Source organism: Tursiops truncatus, chromosome 9, assembly GCF_011762595.2.
Source record: "Tursiops truncatus isolate mTurTru1 chromosome 9, mTurTru1.mat.Y, whole genome shotgun sequence".
NCBI classification, from domain to species: Eukaryota; Metazoa; Chordata; class Mammalia; order Artiodactyla; family Delphinidae; genus Tursiops; species Tursiops truncatus.
Window position 1 is genome coordinate 63,411,516 of NC_047042.1, and position 17,799 is coordinate 63,429,314.

Here is a 17,799-nt window from a genome sequence, read left to right on the forward strand (position 1 = left end):
TGTAAAATAACTTAGCCAATATCACATGCTGAGTAAGTGGAATAACAAAGATCTGAGTCCAGTCTAGCTTCTGAGTCATTGTCTTTAACTACTACCCTATACTTTCTCTCCAAACAATAAACTATTCAACAACATAGTTCTATTAGTCTGTGAATACAGAAGTGTACAGATTCCCAAAATATGTCACTCAATATCAGTTTCTCAAAAGAAGTAATTCTTCCCCCAAATTCCTTATCATTTCACTTCTTCAACTGAATAGCTCTATATAAGTTCAGATGCCTTCAGCTGTATGTCACAGAAAGCTCTTTGGCTGTAAGTAATAGAAAAACCTTGTTTATAACAGAAAACACAAACTAAACAGACTTCAAATATAAAGGATCTAATATAAACTAATCACATAATATAATAAACTAGGGATTAGAAAAAAGTGAAGGCTGATGCAGGACTTTCTGTCATGGACAAAATGAGATATGAGTGGGTCAAAAGAATATTCAGGAGTGAATACTCTGAATGTTCTCTCTCCCTAGCCAATCTTCTCACCAGTTCTTCATAGTATTAGGACATTCTGGGACTAAATATTTTTCCTAAATCTCTTTCCTTTCTTTTCTTCCCTGTGAATTACTAGGTACTCCTTCACTAATTTCTAAGCCCATAACATAGAAAAGTTGGCTAAAAGAAACAAATCTGATGTAATAAATAAAACACAAATACATTAAATTATGAGGAAAAATCACAACAGTATCCATTAATCTAACAAACTTTAATAATCAATATCATACCAGTAAGGGTTAATTTAGTGAGTTGAGGTTTGCAGACTATCCCTGATTCAGAGGGTTAGCACAAAGCGAGGAACTTAGAACTTACCCCCAGTGAAAAAATTATCCTAAGGGATCCTCACCTAATTTTGAAACAAGCTGGAATGTACAATCTTTTGCTATCATATCACATTCAGAGTGAATCAGGGTTTGTGCCTCTCACACCCTATCATCCCTAAGGTGAAAACAGTCCCATCCCAAACCAAACAGATATTTATCAAGTGTGAGTCACAAGTGGAAGTGGGATTAGGAGCCACTTCATTGCTACTGCCCAGAAATCTATCATCTCCTTCCATAAGACCTACTATTTTTAGAAATTTAAATCTCTAATCTGCCTATACATCAGGAGTTTAGCATACCCTCTTTAGTTTGAAAAAATTAAGAGATTTGCTATCACTGTCCTTTTTTCGGTCAGCTTGACTTCTTACTGCCTTTTAAAAAACCATCTTCTTTACTGCCAACAGACTTAAAGATCTGACCATACCATCTCCAACTTAACAACAAAGTCCAGAATGAAGTCCAGCTGCTTTGCATACAAAGGCATCATACTCTGAACGCTGCTTTCTTTTCCCATCTTCTTGTCTTTTTTATGCATCAGCAACACTGATTTGCCTGTAGCTCTGGATAAATTTACTACCTTCTGTCTTCTTTGCACATGTACATCCTTTGACTTTGGTAAACTCTTCCTCTATAGTCATCTGAAAAGCCTTTCCCTAACTACCCCATCCCTTCCAAACACAGATTTAATCACTTCTTCTTCTGTACTACTTTTGTATCTTCCTTTGTCATTGCACATATAATTATGTGGTCACATTTTTTTCCCTCTACTATACCTTAAATTCCATAAAAGCAGAAACCTGGTGTATAGTAGGCACATAATAAAGACTGAACTGGTAAGTATGCAGAATTAATAGAAAAAAGAAAAATGGGCAAAACAAGGACAAATGGAGAAATGAAAGAAAATGAGAAGGTAGCAAACTATATGAGAAAGAGAGGCAGAAACTTAAGGAATACTATATTTCTAAAAAGAGGTGGGTTTTAAATATTGTATGATAAAATATGAAGTACGAATGTGTACTAGTAAGTAAAGCTGGATAATGTGACATGCCTAATTTACATAAACGCAGTTCACATTAGGTGGTATCAGAGTGAATGGCCAACAGCATGGATTTTGCTGCTACACTGCCTGGGTTCATAGTCCTTGGCTCTACAGAGCTAAGGCCACTTTAGCTTTGTGACCTTAGGCAAGTTATCAATACTTAACCTCTCTATGCCACAGTTTTTTTCATCTGTAAAATAAAAAAATAATAGTACTTACCGTCAATGGGTTGCTGTGAGAATGAAATTATCAAATAACTTCCCCCAAAATGCCCTGCACATAGGAAGCAGTAAGTGCTGACTACTCCTCTGAGAGCACTGGAAATGGATTGCTAGTGGTTAAATGCAAGATTTACTGCAAATTAGCTATGAGACTTTAGGTAAACTACTTAATTTCTCTAGGTCTCTAGTCCTTGGCAGAGATCCCTTTGCTCTCTTTCCTACACACACAGCAAAACTCCATTTCCCAGCCTCCCTGGCAGTCAGGTGTGGCCATGTGCCTGAGTTCTGGCTGTGAGAAGGAAGTGATGTGCATCTATCTTTTCCAGTCTTACAAAGCCTCCAGTGCACAATCTTCCATGTTCTTTCTCCTTTGCTGCCTTGTACACATCAAGCCTGAACACCACATATTGAAGATGGCAGAGCCATAGATGGAAGGAGTCTGGGTCCCTCAAATACTGCTTGTTGGAGAACTACCTGCTAATCAGGAACTCCGGTTTTAACCTTATGTGAGCAAAGAATTAAATTTCTACTGATTTAAGTCATTTTAATGTTAGTGTTTATCTCTGTAACATCTAATATCATTTAATTAACATAATTTTCTTATTTGCAAAGTGGGAATAATATTATTATGAGAATCAAAACAGTACAGTACATGGCACATAGTAACTATTTAAAAAATATTAGTTATCATCATAAGCTATTCCTATTAAGTTCAAATTCAGTTGCCCTCTCTTGTAAATTTGACCTGCCACTTAAGACTCAAAGTTCTATTATTTAGGAAATTGTATTTCTAGCCCATGATGATCTTTCTCTTGTATGTCACAAAATAATTTAGCACCATAAGAAAGGCTATGTTGTTTTGCTCTCCATTGAAAAATTAGACATTTCTGAGAGCAGGAACATCGCTATACCATCTGTTGTATCCTGTAACACGGCTAAGCTTGTAACTGGTTGACCATCAGGTCTGTGTGTGGCAAAAACCCACCAGTTACAGGGCCACGGGTACCTACCCTGATGGCTTGTAGCTGATTAGCTCAGCGGGTTAGAAATTAATGTTTGTTATTGTTGAATGAATGAAGGAAGGTAATTTAATTTAATTATACTCTGTGGTCATAAATCAGCCTTCTGGCTGTCAAGTCCTTACTACTGTTCAAAACTGAGAGCAGATTAAAAAGTGGGAAGGATGAGCAGAAATTTATTACCAGTGCTGAAGCACTTAAGCACTGATGTTGGTGTATCAACAGCAGTTATACCTTTGTGAATTATCCTTGAACTAAAATATAATACACAAATCTAGCAGAGATTAAAAAGAAAGTTTTACCTCACCACGTTCAAGGAGATGTTTTCTGGAATAAAACAAAAATATTCTCTATTTACTGACTGTCCATTATACTATGATTACATCAAAATGAACTTCCATTTATTTGTTCTTATATTTTAAATAAATAAATATATAAATAAATAAAGCTATCAGATAATATTACTAAAAATTATGGCAATTTAAAAGGCATGATTTATAGTCATTCTATTTAAAGTATATCAAAATGCTGTTCTTTGGTTAACATAAAATGGGTTTTACTGATTGCTGAAAACTGTATCTCTGGAGACATAAATGAATAAAAAGAATATCTATTAAATATTCAACCATATACAGAATATATAATGCTTTATATAAGCACTGCTGTGACTTTTGAGTTGTTTTTATTTTTCACAATTACTAACATGAACATCCTTGTACTTAAAACTCTGTGAGCATCTCTGAGTATTTCCTTAGGATAAATTTCTAGAATAAAAGTTACTAGGTAAAGCTTATAAATATTTTTAGTTCCACAAAAGTTGTTTAACAAATTTTCTAAATATTTATGTCTAAAAATTTACTAAATTTTTATGGCATACCTACTGTGTTCCAGGCACTGTGCAGTGAGCACAGTGTGAACAGAATAGATACTGTTCTTATCCTCATAGAGTTTATGTTAGATCCAGACAAGAGATACAAGACTACTTATTTTATTGCCCATTGTAAAGACTGAATATTTCAGTCTTTGCAGGATAAGAGGCCTTCTCATATGGATTTTTGGGTTGGAGAGAGAAGTAAGACAGTATAAACAAGAAAGTAAGAAGTATAAGGAAGTTCAGGGGCACTCACAGATCCAGAGATTTTTTAAGAAGAGTAGTGGAGGGAAGGCCTCTTAGAATAGTAGTGAAATCACCAAATTATTTTTCCAACCTTGCAAGTCCTTCCTGAGTTTATGCAGTCAAGGGTGGAGGTGGGGGTGAATGGATGGGTTCCCACATGTCCTGAAATCTGCCAGTCACAACAGACTCTTATAGTGAGCTACTGCATGAAGGGAGAGGCCTGGTAGGTAAGTAGAATAATCACCAATGACCCCAACAATAAGTATGGATACAAATAAATCTAGTAACTAATTTAGAATATCAATATACAACCAAATCATGAGACACAAATAGGATGAAAGAAAAACATCAAGATAAATGAGCAAATGAACTGAACACTCGAGAAAGAGTTAATATAAGGAATAATAGTATTAAATGAAAATTCCAATTATTATCTTCACAGAAGTCTAAGAGGATTCTGCATCCATTCAATTAAAACAAGCTGCAGTAAAAAAGAGCTTTCAGAAATTATGAAAAAACATATTTGCCTAATTTAAAACCTTAGAAGAAGGTTGAATAGCAGAATTTACACAGCTGAAATTGGTCATTTTGAAGACCCAATCATAGAATTCTCTGAGAACATAAGAAAAAAAGAAATAAAAAATATGATAAAAGCAATAATATATGTTCAAAAAAGAGAGGCTAAAGCAAAAAAAAAAAAAAAAAAAAAAAAAAAAAAAGAGAATAACTACCCCCTGAGCTAAAGAAAGATTTGAGTGTTCAGATTAAAATGCCCATGAATAAACATATAAATAACAGGGTAGAAATCTTATTTAGGGAACAATGGCTGAAACCTTGCTAACTCTGGGGAGATATGGACATCCAAGTAGAGGAGGCTCATACGTGACCTTTCCCAAATTTACTAGATACATTATAATAAAACTGTCAAAATCAAAGACAAAAACTGAACTTTGAAAACGCAAATCATCTCATATAAGGAAACCCCTGTAAGGCTATCAGCAGATTTCTCAAAGGAAACCTTGGAGGCCAGGAGAGAGTGGGATATTCTAAGTGCTCAAATAAAAAATCTGCCACCTAAGAATACTTTACCTAGCAAAGCTGTCCTTCAGATGAAGGTGAGAAAGACTTTCCCAGACAAACAAAAGCTGAGGGAGTTCATCATCACTAGACCTGCCTTATAAGAAATGCTAAAGGGAGTCCTTCAAGCTGAAACGAAAGAACGCTAATTAGTAACATGAACACACATCAAAGCACAAAACTTGCTAGTAAAAGTAACTACACAAATTCAGAATACGCTAATACTGTAGTAGTGGTCTGTAAATCACCTAACTCTAGTATAAAGACAAAAGACCAAAGCATTAAAAAATAAATATAGCTACAGTAATTTATTAATGGATACACAATATAAGAAGATCCACATTGTGACATCAAAAGCATAAAATGGGGACAAGGGAAGTAAAAAGGCAGAATTTTTATATGCAATTGAAGTTAAGTTGTTATCAGCTTAAAATAGACTCAAAACTGTAAGATGTATTATGTAAGCCTCATGATAACCACAAAGTAAAAACCTATAGTAGATACACAGAAGATAGAGGAATCAAAGCATACCACTATGAAAAATCATGAAGTGATAAAGGAAGATAGCATGAGAGGAAGAAAGAAACTACAAAACAGAAAGAAAACAAGATGGCAAAAATAAGTCCTCATCTATCAATAATTACTTTAAGTATAAATTGATTAAATTCTCTAATCTAAAGATACAGAGTGGCTAAATGAATAAAAAAACAAGACCCAATTATAATGCCTCTAAGAGTCTTATTTTAGCTTTAAGGATACACATGAAGTAAAAGTGAAGGGATGACAAAAGGTATTCCACACAAATGGAAATGAAAAGAAAGCAGGGGTAAATATATATATATATATATATATATAATATATTATATGTATATATAAAATCAGGTGAAACACACTAAGTTGAAAAATGTAACGAGACAAAGGAGAAAGTCACTATATAATGATAAAGGGGTCACTTCATCAAAAGGATATAACAATTCTAAATCTATATGCACCCAGCATTAAGACACTTAACTATATTAAGCAAATATTAATAGATAGGAGAGGAGAAATAGACAGCAGCACAATAATTCCAGGGGACTTAAGTACCCAATTTAACATTGGATAGATCATCCAGACAAAAAATCATTAAGGAAATGTTGGACTTGAACTACACTTTAGACTAACTGGACCTAAGCATACACACAGTGCATTCTATTCAACAGCAGCAGAGCACACATTCTCCTCAAGCACACATGGAACATTCTCCAGGATAAATCACATGTTAGGTCACAAAACGAGTTTTAACAAATTTAAGATTGAAATCATATCAAGTATTTTTTCTGCCCACAACAGTATGAAATTAGAAGTAGGAGAGCTGGAAAATTCACAAATATAATCCTGAACTATCAATGGGTTAAAGATGAAATCAAAAGGAAATCAAAAAGTATCTTGAAACAAATGAAAATAGAAACACAACATACCAAAATTTATGAGATGCAGCAAAAGCAATTCTAAGAGGGAAGTTTATAGCAATAAATGCCTACATTAAGAAAAAAGAGTTCAAATAAACAACTTAACTATACATCTCAAGGAACTAGAAGAAGAAGAACAAACTAAGCCCAAAATTAGAAGGAAGAAAATAAACATCAGAGAAGAAATAACTGAAATAGAAGAAATAATAGAAAAAAAATCAATGAAATTAAGAGGTTTTTTTTTTTTTTGGAAAAGATAAACAAAATTGACAAGGCTTTAATTGAACTGAGGAAAAAAGACTCAAATAAAGAAAATCATAAATGCAAGAGAGGACATTACAACTAAATACAAAGAATCATAAGAAACTGTATAAACAATCATAAACCAGCATATTGGACAACCTGGAAGAAATGGATACTTTCCTAGAAACATACAATCTACCAGGACTGAATTGGAAGAAATAGAAACTCTGAACAGACTTAAAACTAGTAAGGAGATTGAATTAATAATCAAAAGTCTCCCAACAAAAAAACCTGCAAGACCAGATGGCTTCACTGGAGAATTCTATCAAACATTTAGACAAGAATTAATGCCAATCATTCTCAAACTCTTCCAAAAAATTTAAGAGAAAAGAAGACTTCCAAACTCATTTTACAAGGCTAGTATTACCTTGACATTGAAGTAAGACAAGGACAATAAAAATAAAAGAATATTGTAGGCCAATATCCCTGATGAATACAGATGCCAAAATCCTTAACAAATAGTAGAAACCAAATTCAACATCACATTAAAAGGATAATACACCATGATCAAGTGGGATTTATCTTTGCAATGTTAGGACGGTTCAACATATACAAATCAGTAAATGTGAAACACTACATTAACAGAATGAAAGATAAAAATCATGTGCTCATCGCAATAGAGACAGGAAAAGCATTTGACAAAATCCAAAACCCCTTCATGATAAAAACAAAAAAAACTCTCAACAAATTAGGTATAGACAATACAATACAGGCAATATATGACAAGCTCACAGCTAACTTCACACTCAATGGTGAAAAGCTCAAAGTTTTTCCTCTAAGATCAGGAGCAAAACAAGGATGCCCACTCTTGCCATTTATCTTCAACACAGTACTAAAAGTCCTAGCCAGGGCAATAAGGCAAGAAAAAGAAACAAAAGGGATCAAAGTCAGAAAGGAAGAAATAAAATTGTCCATGTTTGCAGTACCTAGAAATAAATTTAACTGAGGAGGAGACAGACTTGTATACTGAAAACTGTAAGACACTGATGAAAGAAATTGAAGAAGACACAATTAAATGGAGAGATACCCTATGCGTTTGGTTTGGAAAAATTAATGTTGTTAAAATGTCCATACTACCCCAAGTGATCTACAGATTCAATTCAATCCCTAACAAAATTCCAATGACATTTGTCACATATATAGAAAGAACAATCTTTTTTTTTTTTTTTTGCATTGCAGTATGGGTAAGAATTGCTTTATGAAAATTCATTTACATATACATGAGTGTGCCTAAGAACAATCTTAAAATTCATAAACCACAAAAGACCCTGAATTTCCAAAATAATCTTGAGAAAAGCAGAACAAAGCTATAGGTATTACATTTCCTGATTTCAAACTATATTACAAAACTATAGTAGTCAAAACAGTGTGAGACTGGCATAAAAAAAGACACAAAGACCAATGGAACAGAAATAGAGAACCCAGAATTAAACCAATGCATAAACTGCCAATTTATCTTTGACAAAGGCACTAAGAACATGCACAGAGAAAGGACAGCATTTTCAATAAATAATGTTGGGAAAACTGGACAACCACATGCAAAAGAATGAAATTAACTCTTATCTTACACAACTCACCAAGATTGAGTAGAAATGGATGAAAGGCTTAAATTTAATACTTTAAACCATAAAACTACTATGAGAAAACAAAGGGGAAAAGCTTCTTGACAGTGGTCTTGGTAATAACTTTTTTGGACTTGACACCAAAAGCACAAGCAACAAAAGCAAAAATAAAAAAGGGTGACAATATCAACTTAAAAGCTTTTGCACAAAAAGGAAATAGAATGAAAAAGAAACCTACAGAATGGGGGAAAATATTTGCAAACTGTGTACCTGATAAGGGGTTAATATCTGAAGTATCTATCTATATATAAGGAACTCATACAACTAAATGGCAAAACAACAAAAAAAATCTGATTTTAAAATGGCAAAAAACCTGAACATTTTTCCAAAGAATATACATAAATTGTCAATAAATTGTCAACAGGTACATGAAAATGTGCTCAACATCATTAATTACCAGGGAAATGCAATTCAAAACCACAATGAGATATCACCTCATGTCTATTAGAATGGCTATTATCAAAAAGAAAAGAGATAACAAATGTTGATGAAGATGTAGAGAAAAGGACTGTTGATGGGAATGTAAATTGGTATAACATTGTGTAAAACAGTATGTAGGTTCCTCAAAAAAATAAAATAGAACTACCATATGATCAAGCCATCCCACTGCTGGGAACACATCCAAAGGAATAAAAATCCATATCCTGAAGAGATATCTGTACTTTCTTGTCCATTGCAGCATTATTCATCATAGCCAAGATATGGAAACACCCTAAGTGTCTGCTGATGGATGAATGGTGTATTTCTAAAAGCACTGCTGTTGGTCCTTCTAAATCTTAGATCCACCACTTTTGGAACCCTCACCCTGTGAGAGAGTCACAGGATTCTCAAGGCACTTGTCTCCTGCTTCTTTTGACTTACAGCTTACAAAGGGAGAGATACTCCAATATCACAAAGGCATAATTGCTTCTATTAAAAATAACCATGTTTTGGGGAATGGGCTTAAAGGAGAGATGTGAGGTCAGAAACAGCCAACAAAGGGGAGCAGGAAAGAAAAGTACCTAAAATAATAGACCTAAAGAGTAGCACTGGTAGCCTTAGAAGTTGCCAGGAACCAGATCTTTTGGTGGAGTCACTGTCATTCATTAAGGTTATGTAATCATCTCTACTGTGCAGAAGAGAGTGGAGACTGCTAGACCAACAGAGAGGTGTGAACCATAGAGCATATGCAGAGGAAAAACCAGGGAGTTGAGAATTCTTGATAAGAAACCATAATAGAGATTGACCATGGATTCCAGGCTGTGTCAGAAAGCAAACCGGGAATGCTGATTAGATTACAGCAGTTGACATCTTGGCGCCTTGAGGCAGCTGAAGAACAAACAGATTTAGTGAGCGGGGAGAAGAGGAATGCAAGCATGTGGATACCAGGTGGGATTTCTTAAAAGGAGCAGTTTCAGGCAATGGCAAGGTCTGGGCTGTGACCACAGAAGCAGAATTGGCAGCATGCAGTTCACCCATTGTCTTCTTCAGGGAGCCTTGCAAATAAGACAGGCTTCTGTTAAGGACATTGTTTAGAATCCAAATTAAAAGTGCCTTATAGCCACCAAATATTAGAGTGTTATTGTGAAGGGATGTGGGGAGATGGCTTCAGGTCATATGCTTGATGGTCACCTGGCACCTTCCCTGAAGCACTTAAACCTGAATACAAAAAACTACTGACCTATATTATCTTAGGAGGTGTTCTATTTAAGAATAATTTCTACCATTATGCCATGAAGAAACTAAAATCACTGTCTCAATTCAAAATGTCATTCTGTTGCTGACATCCAATTCTTACAACCCTTGGTTATTTTTCAATCTTGGATGAAATGCCTGTCAAGATCTCCGTTGGCCTATTGCAAGATGATTTCCCATTGGTTGTTGGTTGATTTGTTTTTTCAGTCAACCAGAGGTTTGGCTGTGGGATTTAGCTGAAAACCCAGGGACTGATTTGGAGAAGTGAAGATAACAAGTAGGAACTGAAGTCCCAAGCACATGGCTGTGAAAGGCAGCAGAGTGAAGAGTTAAGATCACTGGCTCGGTACTCAGATCTGGCATCAAACTCAATCTCCACCTGCCAGTTGAGTAGAAGAATCCCATTCTCAGTGTTGTCTTCTGTACTATGGGCTAATAATGTCTACTTTGCTGACTTTTTTCACAAAGATTAGACAAGATCAATTATGTAAAGCACTAAACACAGTTCATTAAACTGTAACATTAGCATTAAAAAATAAAATAAAATAACCATGTTTTATTAGAGCAATCTTTTCACAGTGTACTCTTGGGAGACAAAAACCTTAACCATCACACCGTGCAACCTGGAGATTTTACCTATTGGAAGAGACACCTCTAGAAGAACTCTCTTCAACCTTGCTGGAAGGACCCCTATCAGGTACTGCTAACCAACCCTTATGCCACCAGAATCCAAGGAACAGACTCTTGGATTCATGCGACACACCTAAAGAAAGTACAGAACCCTGACTGGACCTGCACATCATCTGGTGACTTGAAAGTAAAGATTTCCCAGAACTGACGTAGATGACATCTGATGAGACAGCTTTCCCAGGATACCCAGGCCAGGACTGTTGGAAGTTTGTCATCAAACTTTTAAGGATGACATAACACTTCAGATGATCACAGATATTTAGTATCTTGATAACATATGAACTTTAGATAAAAAAGTGCCTGTGAGTTCTCCCTCTCACCCCTCCTTGTTACTCGCATGTGACCTCAATAGGTTTCCAATCTGTGCACTTTTCCTCTGATGTGAGACACTACACTCAGGAAAGGTCCTTCCTGGCACTGAGGGACAAAAAGCTGCTGAAACTAGAAAACCTGACTCTTGATCAATGATGCTTTCAGAGAAAGGTCTTGATCAAAAGGGGGAAAGTAAAAAAAAATAATAAATAGAAATCTCAATTAAATAGAGTTGGAGACAAGAAGGAGGAACTTTCATGCCCTGTAAGAACAGCAGAGTCCAACAGGAAGAAGGAGGATTCCTCTTCTTTCCTGGCAAGGATTCAGCCAATGAAAAGCCATGGACTTTTGGTTTACTATAGCTCTCCCAACTTCGTTTTCCCCTCTATGAAAGTCATTGCTGTGCAGGGACTTGCATGTGGCTCACCATGGTTATAAAACTCAAAGTGCAATCCTCTGCTGACCCCCAATAAACCCATCTTTGTTGGAGAAATATCTGGCAGTCCATTTGTTTTAGGGCAACTATGAATAAAGAAAATGTGGCACATATATGCAATGGATTATTATTCACCCATAAAAAACAAGGAAATCCTGTCATTTGCAACTACATGGATGAACCTGGAAGGCATTACGCTATGTGAAACAGGGCAGACAGGGAAAGACAAATATTTTATGGTATCACTCACATGTGGAATCTAAAAAAGACAAAAAAAAAGTCAAACTCAGAAACAGAGAGTAGACTGGTGGTTGCCAGGGTCTGGGGACTGAGGGTAATGACGTGATGTTCTTTAAAGGGTACAAACTTTTAGTTATAAGATGAAGGAATTCTGAGGAAGCAATGTACAGCATAGTGACTACAGTTAATAAAACTGCATTATATACTTGACATCTGCTAAAAGCGTAGCCCTTAAGTGTTCTCACACACACACAAGGTAACTCTGTGAGGTGTTGGATGTGTTAATTAACTTGGTTGTGGTGATCACTTTACAACATATATGTATATCAAATCATTATATTATATACTTTATATATACACATATTTATTTGGCAAAAAATGAAAACTATGAAAGAGAATATGGGGAAATACTTCTACGATTTTGATGTGAAGTGTTTCTAAGCACAGACGTTAACACAGAAAACAGAGCAAGTGTACAGTTGTGATTGTATACGAATTTTAAACTTCTATAAAGCAATGACCATTAATAAACTATATATTGATATCCTAGAATAAACTATGTTATAGACATAATAGACAAAAGATTATTGTCTATAATATAAAAAGACACCACAAATCAATTTTCAAATGGTCAAAAAGAAACGCAGGGCTTCCCTGGTGGCGCAGTGGTTGAGAGTCCGCCTGCCGATGCAGGGGACACGGGTTCATGCCCCGGTCCGGGAAGATCCCACATGCCGCGGAGCGGCTGGGCCCATGAGCCATGGCCGCTGAGCCTGCGCGTCCGGAGCCTTTGCTCCGCAACGGGAGAGGCCACAACAGTGAGAGGCCCGCGTACCGCAAAAAAAAAAGAAAAAAGAAAGAAAGAAACACAAATAGCCAACAGACTTATGGAAAGATGTAAAACTTCACTGGCAAAGACTTGTAAGGTGAGTTACTTTTAAAAAAACTATCAGTTAGAAAATGTTATAAGTTTAATAACAGTGGTGTTCATGGAGATGCAGAGAAATGGACACTCTCACCATTATAAGTTCTCAGTATCCATCAAATTATAAAAATTCATACCTTATGGTCTAGCAGTCCCATATCAAATATTTCAAATATTCAATATTTTAAATACTGAAATAAGTGTTCAAATGAATGTGTACAAGGATGTTAATTACTCATAGCACTGGTTGTTATGACAAAAAGGTAAATATAATCTAAATGTCCACTGATGTGGGAATGGCTAATTACATGATAGTCACTCATGATGCTGAACAATAAAACGTGGAGACTACCACAACGTATGAGGAAGATCTAGGCAGATGCCCAAGACACGCTGTTACATAAAAGTTACAGAATAATACCATTTAAACAATACATTGGGTTTTCAGAAGTGTTTTCTGGAATGATACATACAAAGCCACTTACAATCAGCACTAATTGAGGAGTACACTGAAGAGAGGGGAACATTTCCTCTTTTCTTGATATACTATTTTTTCTGATTGTATTACTATAAGCATATAGTTGACTCCTGAACAACATGGAGGTGAGGGGCGCAGTTGAAAGTCCGAGTATAAATTATAGTTGGCCCTCCATATACTTGGTCCCTCTGTATCCCGGGATTCAACCAACCACAGATCTAGTAATAGTGTAGTATTTATTATTGGGAAAAACATCTGCAAGTAAGTGGACCCATGCAGTTCAAATCCATGTTGTTCAACAGTCAACTGTATTATTTTTGTGATTTAAAGGCCACTCTGCCCATAGCCATCACTTTCAGGAATGTAATCGCCAAAAAGGACCTCCTAACTTTGAGCGAAGTATCTTCCTTCCACCAATTGGCTCCCTCAAGTCTGTCATCTTCCACATTATACTCTCTCAAATGTTTGAAGACAGCTGCCATGTACCCCTCAATCTTCTATTATTCAATTAAATATCCCAGGTCTTTTCATGCATTCCTTAAGTGAACAGTTTTCAGGGCTCTAAAAACATTCTTTTTAGAATGTCAAGACATGTTCCCCCAGGCTCCATCTGACCAGAACGAAGTAGAGTGGATCTACTAACCCTCTTGATTTGGAAACAATTTCAACAAACAAGATGTTACCATTTCAACCATAAGATTCTAATTAGCTCTTCTGGCTACCATACAAAACTGTTTACTGAAAATATAAGCATGGGGTACAGGGTTCATGGAAACTCTATTCTATCTTCAGAATTTTTTCTGTAAATCTAAAGCTGTCCTAAAATAAATTTTATTAAAAATAATCCATCTAATGAACATATCTACAAATATAAAATGTAATCTGGGTAAAATTTTCCTCAGAAGGAAGTTTTCTTCACAATTCTCATGTCCTATAGCAAAGTGTGATTTGAGTTATATTTTGCTCATATTTATCCCATAATTCTAGTGACTAATAAAACTACAAAGAAATGCAATAAAACAAGCAGTTTTAACAATAATGTAGGAAAAGTTATTTCATGAATATTCAGAAAAACAAGTATGTTTTCTCTGAAAGTTCAAAAAAAAAAAAAAAGAATCGCCAAAATAAAACTTTAGCTTACTTCTGTTTACTGACTTTAAATTGTAGTGGTATATTAAAATTAAACTAAATCAATTTAAACTTTGAGTTAATTCACAAATATAAACCCTTCAAAACAAGTCCAAATGCATAAAAGAGAGACAGCCATAAGAATAGTACATTCGGTCTTTTTTTTTAAGAAGACATCTAAGTTTGGTTCATGTTTCCTGTTGTAATCATAATGCTTAAGTTTAATGTATATTCATTTGAAAAACTGATATTACAGTAAGTTATTTAATAACTGAATATAGTATGGTTTAAAAACAACTATGAAATAATTACCTCAGATAAGTGTTTGCAGATAAGACACGTAAAATATCACGAAAAGCCTGTGAATAGAATCAAATCGATGAAATTTCTAAGGAATTAAGTGATGTTTAAAATGTCCTGATTCATTAACAAAAATACCCCCACTAGAAAGAAGTATTTTTATTGTTAAAATGAGTCCTCAGAAACAGTTTAGTTCCAGCTCTACCTCAGGCAAAAGTTGTAACCTCCTTTTCTATTAAAAAAAAAAGTTTTGGAGTAAATCTTTCAGCTCTAAAATTCTAAGCTTTTTATATGTGGATAACTTCTTACCAGTGTTTAAGTTTATATTTTACTGGGAGGCAGGTGGGTTGTGGGGGATTGGTTTCCACAAAGGAGGCAGCTTCCTCCAGGTACTTTCAGAGACTATTTTATCTTGACCTTCTAAGCGAATTAGGAATTTCTCTCTATCTACACAGTCTATATGCCTGCTTCACTCAAACTCCTGATTATTATAAAATTAGCTATGGCGTATCTGCTTCCCTGATCTACCTCAGCCTGAAGTGACTGCTACAGAAGGCTTAAGAGCACTTATCAAAATGGGACTTCCCTGGTGTACCAGATGATGATGAGAGAGGGAGAAGTGAAGGCAAAAAATGTGGAAGATAACTTTGGCCAAAGAGGTTTTAGCAGCAATTACACACAACTTAAGAAATTTACAGGGAACTTAAAATTTTGCACTCTGCATGATATGTGGCTTATAACCCACAGATAAACAATGAAAAAAATACGTAATAAAATTTCGACTCTAATGTTAAATTAAATCTAAGTTTAGAATTTTTAACTTCTCTCATTGATTCAAGGGCATCTGGCATGGACGAATGTTTCAAATAATGAAAATGAGATTATCAGTCTTTTTGGCAAGCAAAAGCCTATTCAAAGGTATAGATAACCGAATATATGCATTTATAGGAGATTAAGATTCAATAGTGTTACAGGAAATCATACTAGACATGCCTTCCTCCTTTCCTTCTCAGAAGTGATTTCACACAAGTGAAAAGTTAAATGAACATCAGAAGTAGCCCTGAGGTGGAAAATAAGCCATAATAGGACAATTAAAGACTGAGGTGTTTATGTGGATGCAGAAAGGAGTTAAGCTTTAATGGCTGCAGGGATGTGTGTGTGTGTGTGTGTGTGTGTGTGTGTGTGTGTGTGTGTGTGTGCGCATGCGTGAATGCATGCGTGAGTGCGCCTGCTACTGCACGTGCACGGTTTGAGCTGTGGTATGTTTGGGGGCTAGTATGATGTTTATGAGTCTTAGATCTTGTATCTTTATTTTTAAAATAGTTAATAGTAGATCTAGTTATCATTTTCTCCTGTGCTAGATATCTCCCCTCTGAACAGTTAATTCTTGCATTAGTCCCCCCCCCAAGTGGAGCCTTGTAAGAATAACACAAATTGCCATGATGGAATAGAGAAATAGGCTAGTGGAGAAAATATGCAACTTGAGCTAAGTAGGGCCAAAGCAATGGAAAGCAGCAAACCTGTGTGTAGTTTACCCATTTGTATCTATCCTGACTCTTTCCACATGGTCCCTAGAGAACTGGATCAAGGGTGAAACAACAGAGATGTACAGGGAGATGCCTTTCTCACTCATAAATTATTCATCTTCTATGTGAAAACAAAGGAATGAGAAATGTGGGAACTGTAAATACATAGGGAAGATAGACAATTTGACTTTAAATTTAGAACACTGGCTTCAACAGAACCACACTTCGTATGACAGTAGAGAAATCATGTTATTGCTATCTGCTTAAAAGCATAAAATACATACTGACTTAAGGCAGGACAACTTTTAAACAATAAAAACAAAGATGGTTCAAAATTGCTAAAAACTGAGGACCCACTGTCTTTAACCAGACTTTTGGATAAACTACTCCCAGACCAAGAAAATCTTCCAGTGGTATTTTAAACATTATTTCTTCTACTGTGATAACATTTTGGTTTTTTGTGAACACAGTGAACAGTAGAGAATGATATTTTACTGGCTATACAAATTTCTCCTGTTCATGTCTCAAAATGGATCAAGACTTTTTTGAATGTGCTTTATATTTGAAAGATACCAAAGTGGTCATTGTACTTTTCTTTTTTAGTACCTATAACAATTGCAATTATTTAATCATTTGGGAAATTATTTGCTGAATGTTCCCCCTGGCTCAGACTGTGAGTTTCAAGATAGGGCTGGGCTTGTTTTATTTATCTCAGTGTACCTACTTTGTTAACGTAGTTCTTAGAACATGGTAACTGACAAATTTCTTTCGAAAGAATGAGTAAAAATATCTTTTCTAATGTGGCTTTCAGAAAAACACCCACATAATACTAGATAAAGAAAAATCTGAATAAAAAAAGTTTTTTAGGGAAGGAAGAGTTCATCCTAAAAGTAAGACAGAATTCTGAGCTATTAGCATTAATCTAAGTCCTTGTCGTGAACCCAAAAGCAAGTGAAAAAAATTTTAAATACCTTTTTAAAGATAAAATAAGTAATCGCAATAACGATTGGAAGCAACAATGTCTCTGTGTATCTCAGTGGCGTCTGAAATATAGCAAATTATTCAAAATAATTATTTATTAAATTTTACATTAAATGAATAAAAATGTATGTCAACTTGAGTGTCACAATAAGATTTCATAAAGGTAAAAGATATCTTTGTCATTAACAGACTATATATTTATTGAGTTTCATGTTCTAATACAAGAATCAAAAATATAAAATAGTTATACAAATATATCAAATAGTTTTAATGATAAAAACTATTAAAATTAGCTATGGATATTATTTTTTCCTTTCTTTTGGCTTTATCTTTGCTTTATTTATATAATAGTAAGTTTAAAATGCATGTTTACTGATCCCTGGGC

General features: G+C 35.0%; 1 protein-coding gene across 1 annotated transcript in view; it reads right to left on the minus strand.

Annotated features, from left to right (window-relative positions):
- Positions 1-17,799, minus strand: part of DPY19L2 (dpy-19 like 2) — an 89,039-nt gene that overhangs the window by 16,592 nt on the left and 54,648 nt on the right. Inside the window, exons 15-17 of the mRNA XM_019925638.2 lie at positions 17,405-17,476; positions 14,920-14,966; positions 3,457-3,481 (exon numbers count right to left, since the gene is read on the minus strand). Coding sequence (XP_019781197.1) covers positions 3,457-3,481; positions 14,920-14,966; positions 17,405-17,476 — 144 coding nt within the window. The remainder of the gene's footprint in view (positions 1-3,456; positions 3,482-14,919; positions 14,967-17,404; positions 17,477-17,799) is intronic.